General features: G+C 46.1%; 1 protein-coding gene across 1 annotated transcript; it reads left to right on the forward strand.

Moving 5' to 3' along the window:
* Nucleotides 1–1,237: 1,237 nt before the first annotated feature.
* On the forward strand, nucleotides 1,238–20,496 carry STYXL2 (serine/threonine/tyrosine interacting like 2). The gene is made up of 4 exons (XM_023740040.1): nucleotides 1,238–1,373; nucleotides 4,681–4,912; nucleotides 7,091–7,308; nucleotides 17,475–20,496. Exons 1-4 carry the CDS (start codon nucleotides 1,319–1,321, stop codon nucleotides 20,294–20,296), a joined length of 3,327 nt encoding a protein of 1,108 aa, XP_023595808.1. The 5' UTR covers nucleotides 1,238–1,318; the 3' UTR covers nucleotides 20,297–20,496.
* Nucleotides 20,497–22,430: the final 1,934 nt, after the last annotated feature.

Genomic DNA, 22,430 nt, shown 5'->3' on the forward strand with positions numbered 1-22,430 from the left:
CATCCATCCATCCATCCATCCATCCATCCATCCATCCATCCATCCATCCATCCATCCATCCATCCATCCATCCATCCATCCATCCATCCATGCTTTCAACAAGTATTTTGTGAGCACTCCTTTGTGTCAAACTCTATGTTCAGCCTGGGGGCCAGCTGGAGTTGTTTCCACCACCCAACTCACCTCTCCATTCCAATACAAATGATACCCAGGTGTTGTGGTAGAAAGAAGACTGGCTTTAGAGTGGAACTGTCCTCTATGTTTGCAACTTAGCTCTGACACTACCTTGAGCAATTTTCTTAACCTCTGTGAACCACAATTTCTTCATCCGTATAGAAGGAATAATAATACTTATTTTGTGGGTTTTGTCAGGGTTAAGCTGATAGAAGGCACTCAAAAATGGTACCCATCAAATCCCCCACTTTTTTTTTTTAACCTATCTGGACCTAAAGGAAAGAGCAAGCAAAAAAAGACCCAAAGCTTACTCTAAAACCTGGAAAATAGGAGAATTCACTCAGAAGGAGAGTATTCACCATTGCAGTACGGTCCTAGCTCTTGGGATGCTGTCTCTGTCCTAGGATTCTCCATGTTCCCCAAAGATCTCTTTGGAAATCCCTACTGAATTCATTTTGGGAAATCGCCCTTGACAATTACTCGAGTTACTTTATTGCTTCCCTGGGCTCAGCCTGATCCTTGATTTCTTGTGTTCAAATCAGGGCCTGTGTGTTTGAGCACATCTTTGGCAGTTCCCTTGGTGTTGTGCCTATTCCCATACAAGCAGGGAGAAGATGTGAGGAATGGAGGAAATGGCAGCAGCCTACCCAGACCAACCTGCCCAGCAGAACCTTGGAAGAGGCACAGCAGGGACATCCTGTAGTATAGTTAGTGGAGGAACATGGGGACAACAGAAAAAAAATGAGAAGTAGGACATCCAAGGGTGAGAACACAGTACAGAAAGTGAGACCACATCAGGGCGAGTTCCTGCCAACCACAAACATACTCTCTTCCCTCCACAACCTAGACTTTCACTTCGTTAAATGTCAACTCACACACTACAGGTGCCAACCCTTGCCTTAAAAATAGATGGGCAACTGAGCTACAGGATGCCCAATGTTCTGCATTCCCAGGCTCCCTAAACTTGGGAAGGCATTCCATTTATCTCTCTCTCCCCGTTTACCATGTATGGTTAAAATCAGATCCAGGTTTCTCCTCTAAAAAACTTGCCTTCCACTCAGATGCTGCCCAGGGTCATTTCCTGTGAATACTCTCTTTTCTTAGGTTCTCAGTGGCGTCAGATGCAGAAACAGAAAGCATTTTCATGGAGCCCATTCACCTCTCCTCAGCTGTGGCAGCCAAACAGATCATCAAGGAAGGTAATGCATGCAAAAGCTGGGTGGGAGCAGGGTGAGTTCAAGGGTCATATGGAAACCCTGGGGGGAGGGGCATTGGAAGGTGTAAACGTGCCTCTCAGGTGCTGCCCATCACATTAAGAGGAGCAGATCCAAAGAAGGCAATTCTGCCAACCCCTGTTTATCAGCCTTCACACGACAGAGGTGGAAATTATTATACATCAGCGTGAATGGTTACCCAGTCTACAGCCAGGGAGGCAGCTCCAGCCCTTGAGACCACCCTCCCCCCAATCCGGTTTTCTGCTTATCCTCAGGGATCCTGGGGCAGCTCATGCTAGAGACACAGACCTTAGAGCCCCAGCAATGACTAGGAGCCTCCAGAGAGCTCTGTTCAAAGGGATGCCTAGAGTTAGGTTTGCATTTCCTTTAGTCGTTTAAACATGGTCTTGAAACTGGAGAATGCACGGGGAGGAGGCAGGGAAAGATAGAGCGGGGAGAGATGTTAGTATTGACACAGTAAATTTTGAAGTGGACGATGTACTAGATTACATTCAAGGATACTCAGCCTGATTGGATGGATTTTTTTGTTTAGTCAATTTTGGGCAAATACTTTTTCGAGATTTCTTTTGTCCCTTTTCCTTTCCTTTTTCCCAGGTGACTTCTCAGCATTTCTGTTGGGGTGGGTGGGATAGAGGCAGCACTGCTGATGAAACGGGGCCCAGTTACTCTTTGGGCTTTCTTTGGCGTCTACCACTGGCCATGATTCCTTTCCTGGCTTTAGTCACAAAATCACACATGCTGCTCCTTCTCTGCCCTAACCCCAGGCTTTTTCAGTCCCTTGGCCCTTTGGGTCCCCACTAGGTCCCCTTCCTCAAAGATATCTGAACCTCCTGCACACGTCATGGGAACCAGGATTTCTATCTGCTGCTGATGGTTGCTCTGGTCATCCGTGAAGCATCATCTTCTCAAAAACCCTCTGCTGCTTTTTCTTTAATCAGCCTAACCTGGGGTCTCTGTTATCTTGCTCCAAGCCAGGTCATGGCCCGGGGACCCAGGCAGTGTCTTCACCTTGGTCTAGTTCTCTCTGAATTGCTTCCAGCACCACCCCAGCTCTGGAAGCTCTTGTCCTCCTCCTGTGCAGCTTGGGATTGCCCTGAGCGTCTACCCTACATCTTCCCTGCTTTGTGCCTCACTCTGCAGTCCACTCTCTAGACTTTGGTTCTTGCTAAGTAAACACCCAGCTTCAGGAGTTATGAGAAAAACATTTTCTGTTTTTGAAAGCTCACTTTCAAGTCCACCAAATGCTTTGAACATTCAAACTCTAGTTTAAAACTAGAAGCTGAGTAATACCTTCTTTATTCCAGGTTTTATCTACTCTGCCCTTCTCTGGGACATTATGCCTTGGTTTCTTAGTCTTAGTGGCTAAAGGGCTGTGAGGTAAGAAAAAAAAAAAAGAAACGAAGGTATTCCTGAGAAAGGAAAACATATTAGCTCATATTTCCAAACAGTATCCTGCTTACTGGTGATCATAGGGGTGAAAATGTGTGTTGAAGAACCTTCAGTTTTCATGAAAGTCTGCACGTGCTGCACATCTGAGAGACAGCAGAGAAGGAGAGATGTTTGAGTTTACATTTCTCTAAAGAAACCACAGGCAGTAGAAATAAATGGGAGGAATGGATGCTGGCAGGGAGGTGGACTCTAACAGGCGAGGTGTGAACAAGGTGCCTAGGGAAATTTGGAGTTGCCAGTAAGAACTCAACTGCTAACCAAAAGGTCAGCAGTTTGAATCCACCAGCTGCTCCTGGGAAATCCTATGGGGCAGTTCTACTCTGTCCCATAGGGTCGCTTATGAGTCGGACTCAACTCGATGGCAATGGGTTTGGTTTGAGTAAGTGGGGATGAGGTGGCTAGGACATTTATTTTTTAACTGAAAAAGGAGAAGTCAAAACAACAACCTGTCTTCCTCAGAGAGTTTTACTTTTTACATGTAGTAAAGGGAAGATATTATCTAAGTAGGGGAAAGAAGGAGAGGGACTTTTACATTTGGTATCTAAGACCCCCAGGAGAGCCAGGGTAGAGAAAATCATGTTTTCTTCTTTCTGCTTTAGAAAAGGAGATCAGAGATCATTTACAGCTGAGAGATGAGGCTGGTGTGTGGGGGGCCATCAGGCAGCTACCATGAGGTTTAGATGAGGGAGAGAGAAGAGAGAAACTTTAGGGAAGTGTAGTCCTCAGCACCGGATGGAAATGAGGATTCCCAGGATTCTCAGTCCTTGAGCAGCAAGCCCAGCTTACAGACACCTGTTACGAGCTCATTCCGTGAACACTGGGCCAAGCCGATTTTCCCCAAATGCAGAGAAATCTTCACACAGCTCTCAGCTCAGACACCAAGACTGTCAGGGCCAGTGATGGTACCCACAAGTATGTCCAACCCAAAGGACACTCCTTTCCTACTTCATTTCATTTTTTGGTTTGTTCGTTTGTTTTTTCCTTTCTTTCTGTTCAGTATTTTTGACTACCAAGTGGAAGGAAAGGCTTACTCTCCCCTATTCTTGTCTGCCTTCTTAGAGAAGGGAAACATCTTACTTTCCCCAAATACCTGATAAATCATGAGCAAATATACTAGGAAAAGAAGAAGAAAGATTCACCCCAGACATGGGTGAGTTGGAATTTGGGTTCATTTGGAATTTGAGCTTTGCTGACGTGCTGTACAGAAAGGTCTGGGACCTGTTTTGAGACTGGCATTGGAGCTCAGGTCAAATTTTTGCCACCTATCCAAGAGCAGAGAGGCTGAGAATCACAGGTGCTCACATTCTAGTGGGGGATGCAGACAATAAATAAAATAAATAAGGAAATTTAGGAGATATGGCATTAGTGACTGCTGAGAGTTTTCCTTTTCCCAAGGTTATTTGCATTTCATCTGAAGAGTGAATTATGTTATGAAAGAGTATGATTTACTCATTCAAATAAATATTTCTGAGTATCCACTTTGTACTAGGCACTGTGGGAGTTATGACTCAGACAGATACCTAATTCTTAAGGACCTCAGTCCAAAGTACCAATCAGCTTGAGAGAAAATATGGGATAGGGGTGAGGGAATGTTCCCATGCACCCACTCTGTACATGCTGCCTCTGACCCTGACCACTGGTGTCCAGGCCAGTGCAGTGGGTCCCCTGGGTCTGTATTAAGTCCCTCCTAGCAGATGCAGTTGGCATTTCAGCCTGTGCCCAGAGTCCAGACAGCAAATTGGCCTAGAATGGACTCTCCCAAGTTGCTGGGAAAACCATGGTGTTTCTAACCCTTTGATGAGGATGATGCCTGTCTCCTTAGAACTCAAGCCGCGAGGGGTCAGAGCAGACTCAGAGTGCCCAGCCCTGCTGGAGTCCGCCGAGCAGCTGTTGGTGGAGGACCTGTACAACCGCGTCAGGGGGAAGATGGACGACACCAGCCTGTACAATACTCCCTGCGTCCTGGACCTGCAGCGGGCCCTGGTCCAGGACCACCATGAGGCCCCCTGGAATGAGGTGGATGAGGTCTGGCCCAACATCTTTATAGCTGAGAAGTGAGTCTGACTCCTGAGGGTCATGACCCTTTGTCCCACCCTTCTGGTCAGTGCCTATGAGAGATGAAACTCCTCCAGCTTTCACCCTAGGCCCCAATAGCTCCATCCAGCAATTTGAAGCCAGCTGACCAGTCACCCAGCCCTGGCCTTGGAAAAAGGCCATCCACCCACCTGCACACACGAATCACCAGGCAAAAAGCTGGCATGATTGCTTATCCCCTGCCCTCTTGCCATAGCCATCCCAGCCATGTTCCTCCAGGTGCTTCTCTGAGCCTCCCTTCCTACCACAGAGTCCTACCAACACATCCCCAGCTATCACCACCATCCCTGACATCTGTAACAACGATATAACAGGGCCCTCAGAACCACTGACAGTACAGATTTGCATAGATATATACATACCAGCACATGAAAATGTTCACAATATAGCAAGAGGAAAAATGAGGTACAGAAGAATATATTTACAGCATGATGTTGATTGAGTAATATATAGATGCACATGTGTCTGTGTGGAGCCGTGGTGGCATAGTGCTTAAGCATTTGGCTGCTAACCGAAAGGTTGGCAGTTTGAATCCACCAGCCACTTCTTGGAAACCCTATGGGGCAGTTCTACTCTGTCTTATAGGGTCGCTGTGAGTTGGAATTGACTTGACAGCAATGGGTTTGGTTTTGGTTTTTTGGTGTGTCTTTGTGTGCTTTTGCATGGACAACAAACTAGAAAGAAATGTGACAAAATGTTAGCAGCACTTTTTTCTGGGAGGTGGTTTTACAAGTGATTTTTATTTCTTCTTTAGATTTTTTTTTGAATTGTACAGGTTTCCTGTTATAAACATTAATTATTTTCATAATCAGAAAGAAAAAGTTATTTTTTAAAACATTTTAATCAGTTTAGCAATGGTTTCCAGAACAAAAACAGAAACAACTCACTCACATCCTGGTCCTCCAGGGCCTTACCCATGCATAACTGGTACCAATAGGTTAATCAGTGAAACCAGTTTTTGCTGATCCATTGACTATTTAATGTTTTTCCAATCTAATTACTCACATATCCAGAAGAGAAGGAAGCACCCAGGGTAGGCAGGAGAGAAAAGAGCTTTGGACATTGGGTCTTATACCCCGACATGGAATAATCATTTGCCCAGAACCCAATTCCCAGAGTCCTAAGTGACCAGAGTTCACCGAGTACTAAGTGACCCCTAAATAGACCTACCTACAGGCTCAGAAACATTCACATCCGTGGCCACCAGGGACCTCAGGCATCACCAGATATGACAACTAAAGGCCTCTGCTTCTCCTTGGACGGCCCTGTCTTCAGGGCCTCTTGAAACTACCCTCCACTTATTCAGCTCCAATAAAATGAGCTCTGGACTAGGAATCAAAAACACTGGCTCTTATTCAGTCTTTTTCTCCTTTCACAGTGTTGGGAAGTTATATAACCGCTCTTCGGTTCATTCTTATTATCTTCAAATGGGAATAAAAATAGTTGCCCTATCTACTCCTGAAGTTTATTATTAGGATAAAATTTTTAAAAAGTGCACGTGAAAGCACTTTGAAAAATATAGCATGCATATCAATATAAAGTACCCATCATCTTACTATCAGTTTTGTCTGCCATTTTTGTGTCTTCACGAGTGTCCATTCCCCAGGTGTGGGATTTTTAAACTAGGGATCTCTCTGGACCTTTCAAAGCTTTCCTTACATACCGGTCTGGTTCTCCTCTTCATCCTGCCTCCTCTGCTCAGTTCCCCATGTCTTCTCTCTCTTGCCACTGCCAGGTGATTGGTTTCTTCTTACAGCCATATTGGCAGTGGACTCCAGACATATTGGAGTCCATGATGGCACTAATGGTAAAGCGCTGGACTACTAATTGAAAGGTTGGCAGTTCAAACCCACTCAGAGGTGCTTGGAAGACAGGCCCAATGATGTGCTTTTGAAAGGTCACAGCCTTGAAAACCCTTTGGAGCAGTTCTACTCTGCGCACATGGGGTTGCCGTTAGAATCGACTCAACAGCAACTAACAACAATGACCACACGCACCCAGGAAGAGCAGAGGAGGTGCTTGCCCAGCTATGGCCCTCGTGGCCTGACCAACGCAGGGTCTCAGTCGTAGTGGTAGTGCAGGAGGGCTCCTTTCTAGCTCAGACTCTGTCAGACGTGTCCCTGCCTCTTTTCTCCCAGGAGCATGGCTGTGAACAAGGCGAGGCTGAAGAGGCTGGGGATTACTCACATCCTGAATGCTGCTCATGGCACCGGCGTTTACACCGGGCCAGAATTCTACACTGGCCTGGAGATACAGTACCTGGGTGTGGAGGTGGACGACTTCCCTGAGGTGGACATCTCCCAGCATTTCCGGAAGGCTGCCGAGTTCCTCGATGAAGCCCTGCTGACCTACAGAGGTAAGGGGGGTCTGCCTGCTACAGACTGCTAGAAATCCACAGGGGCAAAGGCAATGGTGGGGGCTGTTTAGAAAACCTCCTGATTATCTGTCATAACCGGACATTATCTGTCTCAAGAAGGTTGTTGTCTCCTTCTAAGAAGAGAAAGGAAAAGACAATCACTCATCCAATAAATATTTATTGAGGGCCTAACATGTACCAAAGGTCCCTGGGTGGCACAAATGGTTTGCACTTGACTACTAACCTAAAGGTTGGTGATTCAAACCCACCCAGTGGTACCATGAAAGAAAAGCCTGGCAATCTGCTTCTGTAAAGCTCACAGCCAAGAAAACCCTATGGAGCAGTTCTACTCTGTACACATGGAGTCACCGTGAGTCCGAGCTGACTCTATGGCAACGGGTTTGGTTTGGTTTGGAACGTGTGCCAGGTGCTGTTCAGGCACTGGGGTTACTGTGATGGAAGAGACAGACAAAGCCTCTGGCCTTTGAATCTTACATTGTAGTGAGTAGAGAGAAAATTTTTAAAAAGAAAAGAAAAAAAGCGAGAAGAATGTCAGAGAGTGATAAGTATGAGTCAGAGGCTGTAACTAGGATGATGTGTTAGAGTGACTGGTTTGCTTCTTGTGGAATGGTCAAGAAGGCCTCTCTGAGGAAGTGACATTTAAATTGACTGACAAGAATGAGTTAGCCGTGGGCAAATTGGAAGAAGAGGATTCCTGGCCAAGGAAACTGCTAGTTCAGAGATCCTAAAGTGGAATAGTCTTGGTGTGTTTGAGGAATCAAAGGGCTGGTGTGAATTAGTGTAGTAGATGGGGCTCAAGTGGCAGGGGTCTGATCATATAAAAAGGTGAAGGTCAAATTAATGAAATGAAAGTTGCCTTGGGAAGACATTGGAGGGATTGATCTGATTTATGCTTTAGGAGGCTCACTCTTTCTGCTGTGAGAATGTTCTGGGTAGGGAGGTACCAGCAGAAGTGAGGAGAGCAGTGCTGAGGCTATTGTTGTAGTGCAGGTGTCTTAGTCATCTACTGCTGCTATAACAGAAACACCACAAGTGGATGGTTTTAATGAAGAGAAGTTTATTTCCTCACAGTCAAAGTAGGCTGAAAGTCCAAATTCAGGGCTTCAGCTCCAGGGGAAGGCTTTTTCTCTCTGTTGGTCTTCTTCTCTTTGGTGTTCCCCCAGAGTAGGAGCTTCTCGGCGCAGGGACCCTGGTCCAAAGGACGCGCTCTGCTCCCGGCACTTCTTTCTTGATAGTATGAGGTCCCCAACTCTCTGCTTGCTTCCCTTCCCTTTTTCTCTTGTAAGGTAAAAGGTGGTGCAGGCCATACCCTAGGGAAACTCCCTTTACATTGGATCAGGGATGTGACCTGGGTAAGGGTGGTGTTACAATCCCACCCTAATCCTCTTTAACATAAAATTACAATTGCAAAATGGAGGCCAACCACACAATTCTGGGAAACATGGCCCAGCCAAATTGATACACCGTTTTTGGGGGGACACAATTCAAACCATGACAGCAGTTAAGAGAAGATGGGACACTGGTCTACAGTTTATGAGACAGAAATGTCAATGAGGAGAGGCGTTAGTCCATGCAATGGGAAACGAGACAGCCAGACAGGATTTAGTGACGAGAAACCTGGCTTCCTGTACCGGCTTTGCTCTGCTCTGTACCATGCGCCCTTGGGCAATTTTCTTTATCCCTGGGAACCTCAGTTTCCTTCTATGTAGAACAAAGATAAAAATGTCTACTCCTAAAATTGCTCTGAGGATTAAAATAAAACATGCATAGGAAGAGCTTACTTAACACAGCACCAGGTGACATGGTGCAAAATAAATACTTAAAAAGTTACAGCATTACAGAACTCAAATTCTAGGAAAAAAGACCAGACTTAATGGTCTGACTGAGACTGGAGGAACCCCAGGAAGCATGGCCCCCAGACTCTCTGTCAACCCAGCACTAAAACCATTCCTGAGGCCCACTCTTCAGACAAAGATTAGACTGGACTGTGGGACATAAAATGATACTCATGAATCAGCGCAAGTAGATACATGAGACTAAATGGGCAGCTTCTGTCCGGAGGTGATAGAGAAGACAGAGAGGGTCAGGAGCTGGTTCAATGGAAATAGGGAATCAGGGGTGGAAAGGAGGCGTGTGCTGTCACAGTGTAGGGAGAGCGATTAGGGTCACATAACAATATATGTATAAATTTTCGTATGACAGACTAACTTGAATTGTAAAGTTTCACTTAAAGTACAACAATAAAATAAAAGCAAAAAAAGTTACAGCATTATTCTAATAAACAACAATGATTCCTGGGGAAGGCGTTGCTTGTTATCACCAATGGCCAGGAAGGGTAACTTCTAATTGAAAAAAAGTATATTTAAAACTATTTTCTCCCCTTTTCAATGTTAAAACAAACAAACAAACCAAACCTTTTAAAACATGCATTACTTTTCAGCAACACAAATATACATGCACACTCATGTTCATTGCAGCACTGTTCACCATGCCAAAGATGGAAACAACCCAAGTGCTCATCAACAGATGAACGGACAAAATGTGGTACATACAGACAATGGAGTATTATTCAGCCATGAAGAGAAATGACTTTCTGATACATGCCGGAACATGGATGAACCTTCAAAACACTATGCTCAGTGAAATAAGCCAGACACAAAAGGTCAACTATTGTATGATTCCACTTTTATGAAATATCTAGAATAGGCAAATCTATCATGACAAAAGAAGATTAGTGGTTACCAGGGGCTGAGGAGGATGGAAAAATGGGGAGTAAAAATAAATGAAGGCAAGAAAAATAAATAAATAAAAACAAGGGTGGTGGAAGGAAGTAAGATAATATGAACCATCCAATCACAGGGTTGATGAGAGAGAATCAATTGAGATAATTTAAGTGGCAATAGTGTGAACAGGGTATAGCAAACTAAAAAGGTTTAAATACATATATACAAAAAAATCAAAATATCACAGTAGTTAATATCACCACCAGTCTCATCAGAAAAGTCTTTAAATATTGGGTTGTCATGCAGCTCATGGCGGCAGATGCAAGTTTTCTAAAATTCTACTTTTTGCCCGAAAGCTCAAATTTTATCATTAGCAACAACTATCGTTTTTTTTGATATGACAAGCTCTCTTCATTTACTTTCAAAAAAATGTCTGCCAAATACCCAAGTCTGAATAACTATAATTAGTCTGTCAATCATTCTTTCAAGTAAAAATGGAAAAGTGGCTAGTTCAGCCTGCAACTAAAACAACTGCTCAAGAATTTTCCCTCGAGACAACTATCCTAAGTTGGGATGCAGCCAAAATGTGTGTATACTTCCTACTTTGTCACACAGAACACTAAAAAACCTGTAGTAAAGGATTGAGACTTAATAAAATTAGTAATTTTTACTGCTTTGTCAATAACATTTTAAAGTGAGACTAGCTGTTTTATCCTAAAATACATGGCAGTGAAGTGAAGAAGACAATGACAATATAGTTTGATGGCACTGCCTTTGATACATGCTAAGCCACCAGCAGCCTTACCCACCATTGCTTTTGTATTGTCAGTGCAAATGTCAACATGATGAAAAAGGCAAATAATGTTTTGGTATTCTTATGACCTCACGGACTCCCTGAAGAGTTTTTTGGGTCCACAGGAGTCCATGGACCATATTTTGAGAACCACTGTCCTAATTCTATACTGTTTGTGATGCCAAAGCTGCAATGGTAGCAGCAAATCCCAGGCTTTCCCTACTGTTTCACCACTCCTGGCATCCCTGGATAGTGGATTTTCGCGCTCAGCTGCTAACCAAAAAGTTGGAGGTTCAAGTCCACCCAGAGGCACCTCAGAAGAAATCCCTGGCAATCTACTTCTGAAAAATCAGTCATTGAAAACCCTGTGGAACATAGTTCTACTTGACACACATGGGGTCACCATGAGCTGGAGTCGGGTGATTGGCTTGCCTTTACCAGTCTTTACCTGCTTGCAAATGATTAGTAGATCAGTTTATATCACATGGTTTGACTGAGCCATTTTGAGACTTCCAGTTCTGTAGAAATGATAAAATTGATCCAAACAAAGACTTTGGTTGGATCTCTAGAGTCAAGGATCAGAGATTGTGTCATCTGCCTCGATTTCTTTTTGGTGGTACTCTGGATCCATGAGGCATGTGCTTTGAGAACAGAGGGAAGGCTCCAGGAAGCCCTGGGAGCCTGACTCCATTATCTTCAGTATTCATACTATATTTCTGTTGCAATACTTCAGCCTTTTCATTAGAAATAATCAGTGCTTAAGTGACAAGTAGTTGAGACCGTAACAAGTTTTTTGGCAAAACCATGAAGAGAATAAATGGACCAACATGGCCTTCAAGGTTAACGGGTCAAATAATTACTTAGCAGCTGGATAGGAGTTCAGAGTCCCAGGCTTTTGAACTGAGACCCATATAAGGTCCCAAGAATGGGTAAACCCAGTCCGATTCCTCTATTTACGGTGGTCCTGGCACTATTATATTTTCTTTGGAACACACTTTGGCTTTTCTCAAAACCTTCTCTTAGCTTCCCTGTGATGCCCACCCATCTGAAGGGACAAAGAAGGAAAGAAAAAAAAAAAGTATTTCTTTGACGAATGTGGAAGTGAGTGTGTCTGTCAAATGCTCTGTGGGAGAAGGAATCTGTTCTGCTGCTTTTCCTCGCGGCTGGCGCCCACGGGCACACTTCCTCTGCGGAGTCAGAGGCAGCGCAGTGGACAATGCATGTAGACACGGTCACAGCCCGCTGTCCTCCAGCAGCGCCGGCGGGCCGGAGACAGATCGCAGAGGGTGAAACGCGCGAACACCTTCCAGGAGCAAGGGTGAGAGGGAGACAGGAAAAAGCTGCCAGGAGGGTGGAGGGAGGAAGGACGCGCCCGGCGGCGTTTCCTGTTGGGGTTTAAGGAAGGCCCCCGTGGCCCCCTAGGATGCGCGCGTCGGGCTGGGTCCCACCTGCCAGGAGCGGGCGCACCATTCCGTGCAGTGCTGGCAAGTGTGTTAGCTCCGCTAGGGGCCCGAGGCCGTTGGAAATCAGCCTTTTCGTGGGACCAGATGGAGTCCCAATCACCCACAGGGCCGGTGCGCCGTCCAGACGATTAATTTCCTCTCCCCTTGCTGCCATCCACTCCATTCAGCCTCACTCTCCCTTTTCTCCGCACCCCTGCAAGGCAGGCAAGGGAGGCAAAAGGACGGTGTTGTTACTGTTGTTGCTTTTGTGGGTATTTCCTACACTTCGTTGAGAAGTTCTCCCTGTCCCTAGAATTGACCCTTGAGGCTGTTTCTGTTGTTTCCTGTCATTTGTAATGCTTTGGAAAGAGCCCCTGTGGCGCAACAGTTAAGTGCTCAGGGGCTAACTGAAAGGTTGGCGATTAGAACCCCCCCTGGCAACGCGGCAGAAAGACCTGGCAATCTACATTCCTAAAGATTACAGCCAAGAAAACCTATGGGGTCGGTTCTCTGTCACTGAGTCGGAATCCACTCAGTGCACTTAACAACAACCTGATACTTTGGAGTCAGTTCCTAACAACTGAGAGGCAGAAACTCAAACACCTGGTATTCCACATTTTACTTAGTAATCACCCCGCAAAGTGGAGGTTATTATTTACATTTTGCAGATTGGGAAATCAAGGCCCATGGAAGGTTAAGAGACTTTGCCAAAGTGTAATAATCCATATTCTCTTGCTTGCTAGTAAGTACAAACCATCTCAAGCTACTTAACAAGCAGCAAAGGCATTAAGTAAAAGGACACAGGAAGGAATCCAAGAGCAGGGATGTAACTGGCCCCAGGATGATTCTGGAGCAGGGACTGGACATCCCTCTTGGTTGCCATCTTCTCTTTCTCTCTCTACCTAGAATAGAATGGCCCTCCACAGGCCTGGCCATTTAAGGCTCATTTCCCACCTTACTCCCAGTTCCAAATTTCCTGGAGAGAGAATTTGTTTAGCAGACTCTGATCATATGTCTACCCCTAGTTCTACTGATGGTGGCAACGGGGTGGTTTCTGGACAAGTGCTTCTGTGTTTTCCTGGAGCAGAGGAAGGGAGTACATTCTGAGAAAAGGAGAGGTGGGGTTATGAACTGGGAGGATACAGCACAAGTGCCTGCCCCATAAAGGCATACTTAGAGTGGTAAAGAAAATTTGAAATCAGTCTTACTGAAGTCCAGTGTTCTCTCCACTACCTGTACTCCTCAAATTTTAAAACAGAGGAAATACATCTAGGTGGAATGGCCAATCAGTCCTGCTGCTAATCAAAATAGTGACTCTGCAAATTAGAAAAAGATCTCTTTCCTCAAACCATTTTACTGCCAGAAATGTTTCTTCCTAAACCAATGCTGAGCAAATAAGCCGAGAAGCTGGACTATATGAAGAAAGGGGCATCAGTTTGGAGGAAGACTCATTAACAACCTGAGACATGCAGATGACACAGCCTTGCTTGCTGAAAGTGAAAAGAACTTGAAGCACTTACTGATGAAGATCAAAGACCACAGCCTTCAGTATGGATTACACCTCAACATAAAGACAACAAAAATCCTCACAGCTGGACCAATAAGCAACATCATGATAAATGGAGAAAAAATTGAAGTTGTCAAGGATTTCATTTTGCTTGGATCCACAATCAACACCCATGGAAGCAGCAGTCAGGAAATCAAAAGACGCATTGCATTGGGCAAATTTGCTGCAAAAGACCTCTTTAACGTGTAGAAAAGCAAAGGTGTCACCTTGAAGACTAAGGTGTGCCTGACCCAAGCCATAGTATTTTCAATCGCATCATATGCATGGGAAAGCTGGACAATGAATAAGGAAGACTGAAGAAGAATTGATGCCTTTGAATTGTGGTGCTGGTGAAGAATATCGAGTATACCATGGACTGCCAAAAGAACGGACAAATCTGTCTTGGAAGAAGGACAACCAGAATGCTCCTTAGAAGGAAGGATGGCGAGACTACGTCTTACATACTTTGGACATGTTGTGAGGAGGGATCAGTCCCTGAAGAAGGACATCATGCTTGGTAAAGTAGAGGATCAGCAAGAAAGAGGAAGACCCTCAACCAGTTGGATTGACGCAGTGGCTGTAACAATGGGCTCAAGCATAACAATTGTGAGCATGGCGCAGGACCGGGCAGTGTTTCATTCTGTGGTGCATAGGGTCGCTATGAGTCGGAACTGATTTAATGGCACCTAACAACAACAAACCAAATAAGTCTACTTTGACTTCACTGTGAAGGGCCCCACCTACCCCCCTCCCCGGAGTTGTGCAAAGCACAGTCTATACAACCATCAGCGAGGGCCCCATGCCTGGCAGAGAAAGAAAATCCTGTCCCTGCTTTGTCTGAAGTGGGTGGGGGCCCAGAATCTACCCACACAGCCTCTCCCTTGTCCCTCAGGCTTCCCCTGAGGCCCCTTGGAGAAATCCCAGGGTACAAGAAACACAAAGTGGAAAAACTTGGCACCCCTGACCTCAGCCCATCAGACTGGGTCTAAGCAGTATTTGGTGGCCTTGTAAGGAAGACTGGCTGATCCTGTCATGAAGTGACCTGGCCTGATGATCCTACCTCCAAAGGAAGAGAGTGAAACTTTGGGGTTACTAGTTGCAAATTATGGCCTGGTCAGATAGTTAAGGGGGTGTCTTTGGTAAGGCCTAGTTGAGCCCTGACCTAGAGGTGGGAGACAATCATTGTTAGCTGCTGTTGAGCTGGCCCAAGTCACACGACAGGATCAGACCATTGTGATTTATATGGTTTTCATTGGCTGATTTTCAGAAGTACATTGCCAGACCTTTCTTCCTAGTCCATCTTAGTCTGGAAGATCCACTGAAACCTGTTCAGCATCATAGTGACATGCAAGCCTTCACAGATAGATACAGTCGTGGCTGTGCTTGAGATGCGCTGGCCAGGAATTGAATCTAGGTCTGTCACATGGAAGATGAGAATCTACCACTGAACCACCACTGTCCCCAAGAGAAAAATAGAGAAAGTGAACCTGTAGACCCTCTTTTAGTGGCTTTGATTCTGCCTGCTTATCTCCCTCCTGTGGATGCTGGCGCTTGGCAATAACGCTTTTTAATCCCCTCCAATCTTGCCTGTCTCTGAACTCCTGTGGGACAAAGACATGGCCTTAACTAGAGCAAAGATATAATAATAAAAGGGTCACTCCCTTCTCCCCCTACATTGTTAGGTAGGACTCTTAACCGATCTAACAAACATCCCTCAAATTATTGGCAAGTAGATTAACGACAGCCTGGAGAAAGGTCTCCACTGGCTCCATTCTGCCTTTGAAACGGTCACTCAGATGAAGGCATAGAAGGCACGTTTATCAGGGCATGAAGGATGCAAAGCAGATGGGGAGGCAGGAGACAGCCGATCTATTGACGACAGAGTCAAGACTTGCAAATATTTCTGTAGGCTACGTCTAGAAAAAAATTTAATAGGAACTTGTAACATTTTCCTTATGTTTCAAAAATGCTGCAAGATAAGATCCACAAGGCTTAATAGCAGTTTTTTTAAAAAAGTGTAATAGGTTTTAGTTGATATACAAGATAATTTGAGTTCATTGTGTGACATATTCACCCACATCGCACGCTCGGATGCCATAGGTAAAGACCCAGTGTCCAAACCAAGGGTAGTGAGGGGGCTGTGCTACTCTATGTGGCTCAGTCCTAACCTAAAATATCTTGCTCCATTCTGGAACAAATTTCTAAGAAAAAAGCTGACAAAAATTTGACCTGGAGGAGAATGGCTAAAATACTAAGGGAACGTGAGACTATGTTCAAGAAACCATTGAAAAGAATCAGAATAACCTGGAAAAGAACAAAAAGAATCTTCCAGTAAGAATATGATAGTGATCTTCTTAGGGTTTTTTTTTTTTTTAAATAAAAGGTCTGGTTCATACTGTTACATTCTTTTTGACCACTGAATGCCAGAGTAGGAGCACCGGTTGTATGTTACAGAAAGTCATATTTTGCCCTAACGTAAGAAAGAATTTTCCAAAAATTAGAGTGATCCAAATATGGAGTGGGGTGTGTGTATGTGTGATAGTGTGTACTCCGTCACTAGAAGCATCCTAGCAGACGCTGGATGATCCAGCATCAAGTTCGTTGTAAAGTTAATTCCTGAACAGCATAGGAGTTCAAACTGTGACTTCTGTGGTGCTCTCCAACATTGAGAGTCTACCTTTCTTGATCCATTTATCTTAGCTTCTCATTCTTTTTCTTCTTTTTGCCTCCTTACCCCATTCTATATTTTCTTCCCTCTCATGCTCAGTTTGGTGGGTAGAGAGTAGAGAGATACACTCAGGTGTTTCAAAAGTGGTGACAGTGGTTGTTAATTTTTTCCCCACCCTAAGCCCTACTTATGTGCTGACAGTGGTTACGTTTCCAGTAAACACCAGGGCAGCCTCACTGCACTGTTTAACAGTCTGTGTCCCCATCTGTAATATGGAGCCCTGGTGGCACAGTGGTTAAGCATTCAGCTGCTAACCAAAAGGTCGGTAGTTTGAATCCACCAACCACTCCTTGGAAACCCTATAGGGCAGTTCTACTCTGTCCTATAGGGTCACTATGAGTTGGAATCAACCTGACGGCAACAGGTGTTTGTAATATGGAGACAATGATGCTCATTCCTCATGTGACGTGAGCCTGGATGAACACTAGAGGCAAAGTAAACAGATGAAGTCCAGCACATCAAAACACCACTTTTATTTTAACTTCAGGAAAGCCACTGTAGCTATGTTGTTATCCCTTTAGCCATTCAAGTTTAATTAATGCTGCTGTTAGCTCCAACTCATGGAGACCTTAAGTGTAACAGAATGAAACATTGCCCGGTCCTGTGCCATCTTAATTAATGTTTAAGTCCATTATTGTGGCTGTTGTGTCAGTACATCTCACTGAAGGTTTCCCTCCTTTTGCAGACCCTCTCCTTTACCAAGCATGATGTCCTTTTCTAGCAATTAATCTTTCCTGATTATGTGTCCAAAGTAAGGGAGCAGAAGTCTGCCCATCCTCACGTCTAAGGAGCATTCTGGTTGTATTTTTTCTAAAACTGATTTGCTTGTTCTTAAAGAGGAATATCAAGCAGCTCTGGTACCTCATATTCTGTCACACTCAACATTAGCTAAATTTCTGTGTTTTGTTTTCAGGGAAAGTCCTGGTCAGTAGCGAAATGGGCATTAGCCGGTCGGCAGTGCTGGTGGTCGCCTATCTGATGATCTTCCACAACATGGCCATCCTGGAGGCCTTGATGACCGTGCGCAAGAAGCGAGCCATCTACCCCAACGACGGCTTCCTGAAGCAGCTCCGAGAGCTCAACGAGAAGTTGATGGAGGAAAGAGAAGAGGACGATGGTGGGGAGGGGGGCGCGGATGAGGCCGAGGAGGGCAAGGAGGAGGGGAGCACTCTGGGGGCCAGAGTGCACGCCCTGACCGTGGAGGAGGAGGACGACACCACCAGCCACCTGAGCGGCTCCTCCTTGGAGAAGGCCAGCCAGGCCTCCAAGCCCCTTACCCTCATTGATGAGGATGAGGAGGAGAGGCTGTATGAGGAATGGAAGAAGGGGCAAGGCCTCCCCACAGGCAAGGTCCCCCAGGGTGGAGATGGCCAGCGCTCAGCCTCCTCTGACCAGGGTGGGAAGGAGCCAGAGGATGAGGATGTGGAGAGCATCATCCGGGAGTGGCAGAGTCGAAATGAGCGGTACCAGGCTGAACAGCACTGGAGGTGGGGCAGGGAGGAGGAAGAGGAAGTGGGGAGTGAGGCTGGCTCCCTCTTGGGGAGAAGACAGAGGGACACCCTGAGTGAGAGCAGCACCTCAGAAAGCGTCAGCAGCCATGACATACGGGTCCTGAAGCAGCAGCTGGAGATGAGCAGCCAGAACCGAGCTGGGAGGCGCCGCTCCGACTCAGTGTCCACAGAGAGCACGTGGGACATGTGGAACCAGAGGCTGCTGGAGATTGAGAAGGAAGCCTCCCGGAAGTACCACTCCAGGAGCAGGAGAGAGGAGGTGGACACAAGCTCAGAGGCAGGGAGCAGGGTGCGAGAGGACGACGAGGAGAGTGTGGCTTCGGACGCCAGCTCCTTCTATAACTTCTGCAGCAGGAACAAGGACAAGCTCACTGCCCTAGAGAGGTGGAAGATCAAGAGAATCCAATTTGGATTTCACAAAAAAGACGCGGAGGCAGGAGAGGGCGGCAGTGAGCAAGGGGCAGAGGAGGCAGAGGGGGAGAAGAAGAACCTCTCGGATATCAACCTGACAGCCTACCAGGCCTGGAAGCTGAAACACCAGAAGAAGCTGGGCAGTGAGAACAAGGAGGAGGTGGTGGAGCTCAGCAAGGGAGAGGACTTGGCCTCAGCCAAGAAGAGGCAGCGGAGGCTGGAGCTGCTGGAGAGGAGCCGGCAGACGCTGGAGGAGAGCCAATCCATGGGAAGCTGGGAGGCGGCCAGCTCTGCGGCCAGCATGAGCATCCCCCTGTCTGCATTCTGGTCTGCAACCCCCTCAGTCAGTGCTGATGGGGACACAGCATCAGTACTCAGCACCCAGAGCCACCGCTCCCACCTGTCTCAGGCCGCAAGCAACATAGGGGGGTGCTCTACCTCCAACCCCACCACACCCCTGCCTAACCTGCCAGTAGGGCCTGGGGACACCATTTCCATCGCCAGTATCCAGAACTGGATTGCTAATGTGGTCAGCGAGACCCTTGCCCAGAAGCAGAATGAAATGCTGCTATTGTCCCGCTCACCGTCCGTCGCAAGCCTGAAGGTGGCACCGCTGGCCGGCTGCCTGGGGGATGACCAAGCGTCCATGCTCAGTGGACAGAGCGGCTCCTCCCTGGGTGGCTGCCCGTGGCCTCCGAGCCAGACGAGACCCAGCCCTGACACGCAGTCTGTGCTATCCTCCAACACCACACTGGGCTCAAGGGCTGAGGGCACGAGGGGTAAAGTGAAGGGGACCAGCAAGCCTATCTATAGCCTCTTTGCCGACAGTGTGGACCTAAAGGAGCTTGGCCGGAAGGAGAAGGAGATGCAAATGGAGCTCAGGGAGAAGATGTCTGAGTACAAAATGGAGAAGCTGGCCTCAGACAACAAACGCAGCTCCCTTTTCAAGAAGAAGGTCAAGGAAGATGAAGATGATGACGTGAGCGACAGGGATGAGGACGCTGACAGTGCCATAGGGAGCTTCCGAAACTCTTCCCACACTAGTTCCCAAAAACCGGAAACAGACACCTCCTCCTCCCTGGCTGTCTCTGATTGTTATGGAAATGACAACAGAGTTGACAGAGAGATGGATCGAAGTATTAATAAGTGGCTAGGTGGCCTCGGGACAGAGGAAAAATCTCCTTCCCAAAGTGATTGGTCTGGAAGCTCCAGAGGGAAGTATACCAGATCTTCCATGCTCCGGGAGACAGAGTCTAAATCCTCCAGTTACAAATTCTCGAAGTCCCAGTCAGAGGAACAGGATACCTCCTCCTACCATGAGGCAAATGGCAACTCTGTCAGAAGCACTTCCCGGTTCTCATCTTCCTCCACCAGAGAGGGCAGAGAGATGCACAAGTTTTCTAGGTCAATGTTCAGTGAGACCTCAAGCTCCCGAGAGGAAAGCCCAGAACCCTACTTCTTCCGCCGGACCCCCGAGCCCTCGGAAGGGGAAGAATCCCCAGAACAGTGGCGTCGAGATTGGGCCAGGCCCAAGCACTGGGAAGATGTGGAAGAATCATCCAAAGCAGACTTTTCTGAATTTGGAGCGAAGAGGAAGTTCACACAAAGCTTCATGAGGTCTGAAGAGGAGGGAGAAAGAGAGAGGACGGAAAACAGAGAGGAAGGGAGGTTTGCATCAGGGCGTCGATCACAGTATCACAGAAGCACTGACAGAGAGGAAGAGGGAGAAATGGACGATGAAGCCATCATAGCCGCCTGGAGACGTCGACAAGAAGAAACCAGGACTAAGTTGCAGAGAAGGAGAGAAGATTAAGCTGGGCAAAGTAGACCTGGGGGAGACCGAGAAAACAGAAGGAACCACACCACTTTGCACAGATCTCAGGGCACACATTGTTACCACCTGTCAAGGCCACAATATGAGGTTTGAATGCTGGACCGTGTGGCCCCGTTTACCTGTTGCCCAATGGCTTCAAATATTTGGTGCTTCACTTAGGTATGTGGTAATGTCCCTCATAGACTAGAGAGGTGAGTTGAAAAGGCAATGTAGTTTGTTGGGAAACTCTAGCTTATATCCAGGAAGGCCATGAATACAGGACATGGTTCCGTCTGAGGAAGTTTTATAGTTTTGTAATGAGACCCAGTAAATCTCCTGTGGCAAGCTTAACCTTTCCTGGCAATGCTCAGTTCTGATGTTTCCTTTTATTGTTTTGGATCTCCATTAAATTGGTATATTGTCAAATATTTCTTTTTCATTTTGGTCACTGTTAACTCTTTGGAAATTAGGGGAAATCCACTTTAGATGGGTTATTATTTGCCAACCTCCTCTTGTTCAACAAAAGCTATGCCTCCAGACAACACCACCATCATCTCATTATCAAAAATAATAATCAGTTATTTTGGCTATGATAAAATGCAGTGAGAGATTATAATAGTAAAACCCTTGAGAGTAACAGAGGGAACTAGAGAAAGAGAGAGCATGTTTTGTTGTGGTGAGAGTGGCAACGTACAACATAGAGGATTCCTCTGGAATGGCAGAAAAACAAAAGATTATGATGGAAAGAAGAAGCCCAATACAAGGAGATAGAGACATATATTTATAAAATCTAGTGGTCATCCTTGATTTCTATTTCCTTGGAGGATCTTTGGGTAATGCAGTAGCTCGTCCACTTGATCCTTCCCAGCACTCTGGATAAGTAAGGTCGGTGACACCTCTCTACCCTTTGTTCCTAAGGAGTTTCTGCCCTCCCAAAACACAGGTTGGGTTGCTGAAGCAAGAAGACATAGTTTGAGCACCTTACAACAATCATTGATGGACTTGTTGCCACAGTTACTTTTAAGCAGAAATACCTTGCAGACTTCAAAAACACACATGTGCCATGCAGGGGTCAAAGATGTCTTGATCAAACAGAAAACCCAATTCAGAATACACAGTGGCTGATGAGAAGACTGATGGGAGGGAAGACAGTAAGAAGAAACCCACCAATGGGGACAAATAGGAATGATAATTGAACATGCGATCACTTTTTCTAAGAAATGAGTTTTGTGAGTTGTTTTTTCTAAGAAATGAGTTTTGCGCATTGTGGAGATTACGCAATCCTTATGTGTAGATTAGTTTTGCGTCACACATCTCAATGAGCACAAAGATAAACATACCAAGGCAAAAGGGAGCTGACCAGAGTTCAAACCCAGAACTGCCCATAGCTGCTGTCAAAGCAAGTGAATTAATTTGCTTGTCTTCCCTCTTATCACGTCAACCCACACTTCAGTTGCTCGTGGTACTCATCTCCCTTCCACCAACTGGGATGGAGAAAGGCTTTGAAAAAAAAATGCAGCTCAATCTTTGTCCCATTTTCCCCTTTCTTTGCCCGTATTTACTTTAGCTGGCCCCACTCCCTAGTTTCCCTCAGTCATTCCCACCATACAAAATGACATTACCCTAATACACCTCACAGCAGGAAGGCTGGTTGTGGCACATTTTACTTTCTGGGAGAGCTCAAGACTTACTCTCTCATTTCACTCTTACAGGGAAGTTTCTGACATCGGCAAAGACAATCAACTGGGCACGTGCTCTAGAAGCTCAGTTTTCTGGGGGAAGGAATGAGACCATCCTTGGGACAACAAAAGCTCCCTTCCCCTTTTCCTCATCTTCTTACCTTGAATTATCTTGCCATTTGAGGGGAAATACTTAGCCAAGATCAGGATGAACAGGTTAAATTAACTGATGGGTCAACTGAGCAGCTGCTCTGGGTAAGGAGTCAATTAACTCAGGTCTGAATACATGGCGGGGCACTGATGGAGCAGTAGTTAAGAGCTCGACTGCTAACCAAAAGGTCAGCAGATCGAATCCACCAGCCACTCCTTGGAAACCCTATGGGACAGTTCTACTCTGTCTTGTAAGGTCACTGTGAGTCAGAATCGATTTGACGACCATGGGTTTGGTTTCAAGT

The sequence above is a fragment of the Trichechus manatus genome, unplaced genomic scaffold (assembly GCF_000243295.1).
Source record: "Trichechus manatus latirostris isolate Lorelei unplaced genomic scaffold, TriManLat1.0 scaffold00145, whole genome shotgun sequence".
NCBI classification, from domain to species: domain Eukaryota; kingdom Metazoa; phylum Chordata; class Mammalia; order Sirenia; family Trichechidae; genus Trichechus; species Trichechus manatus.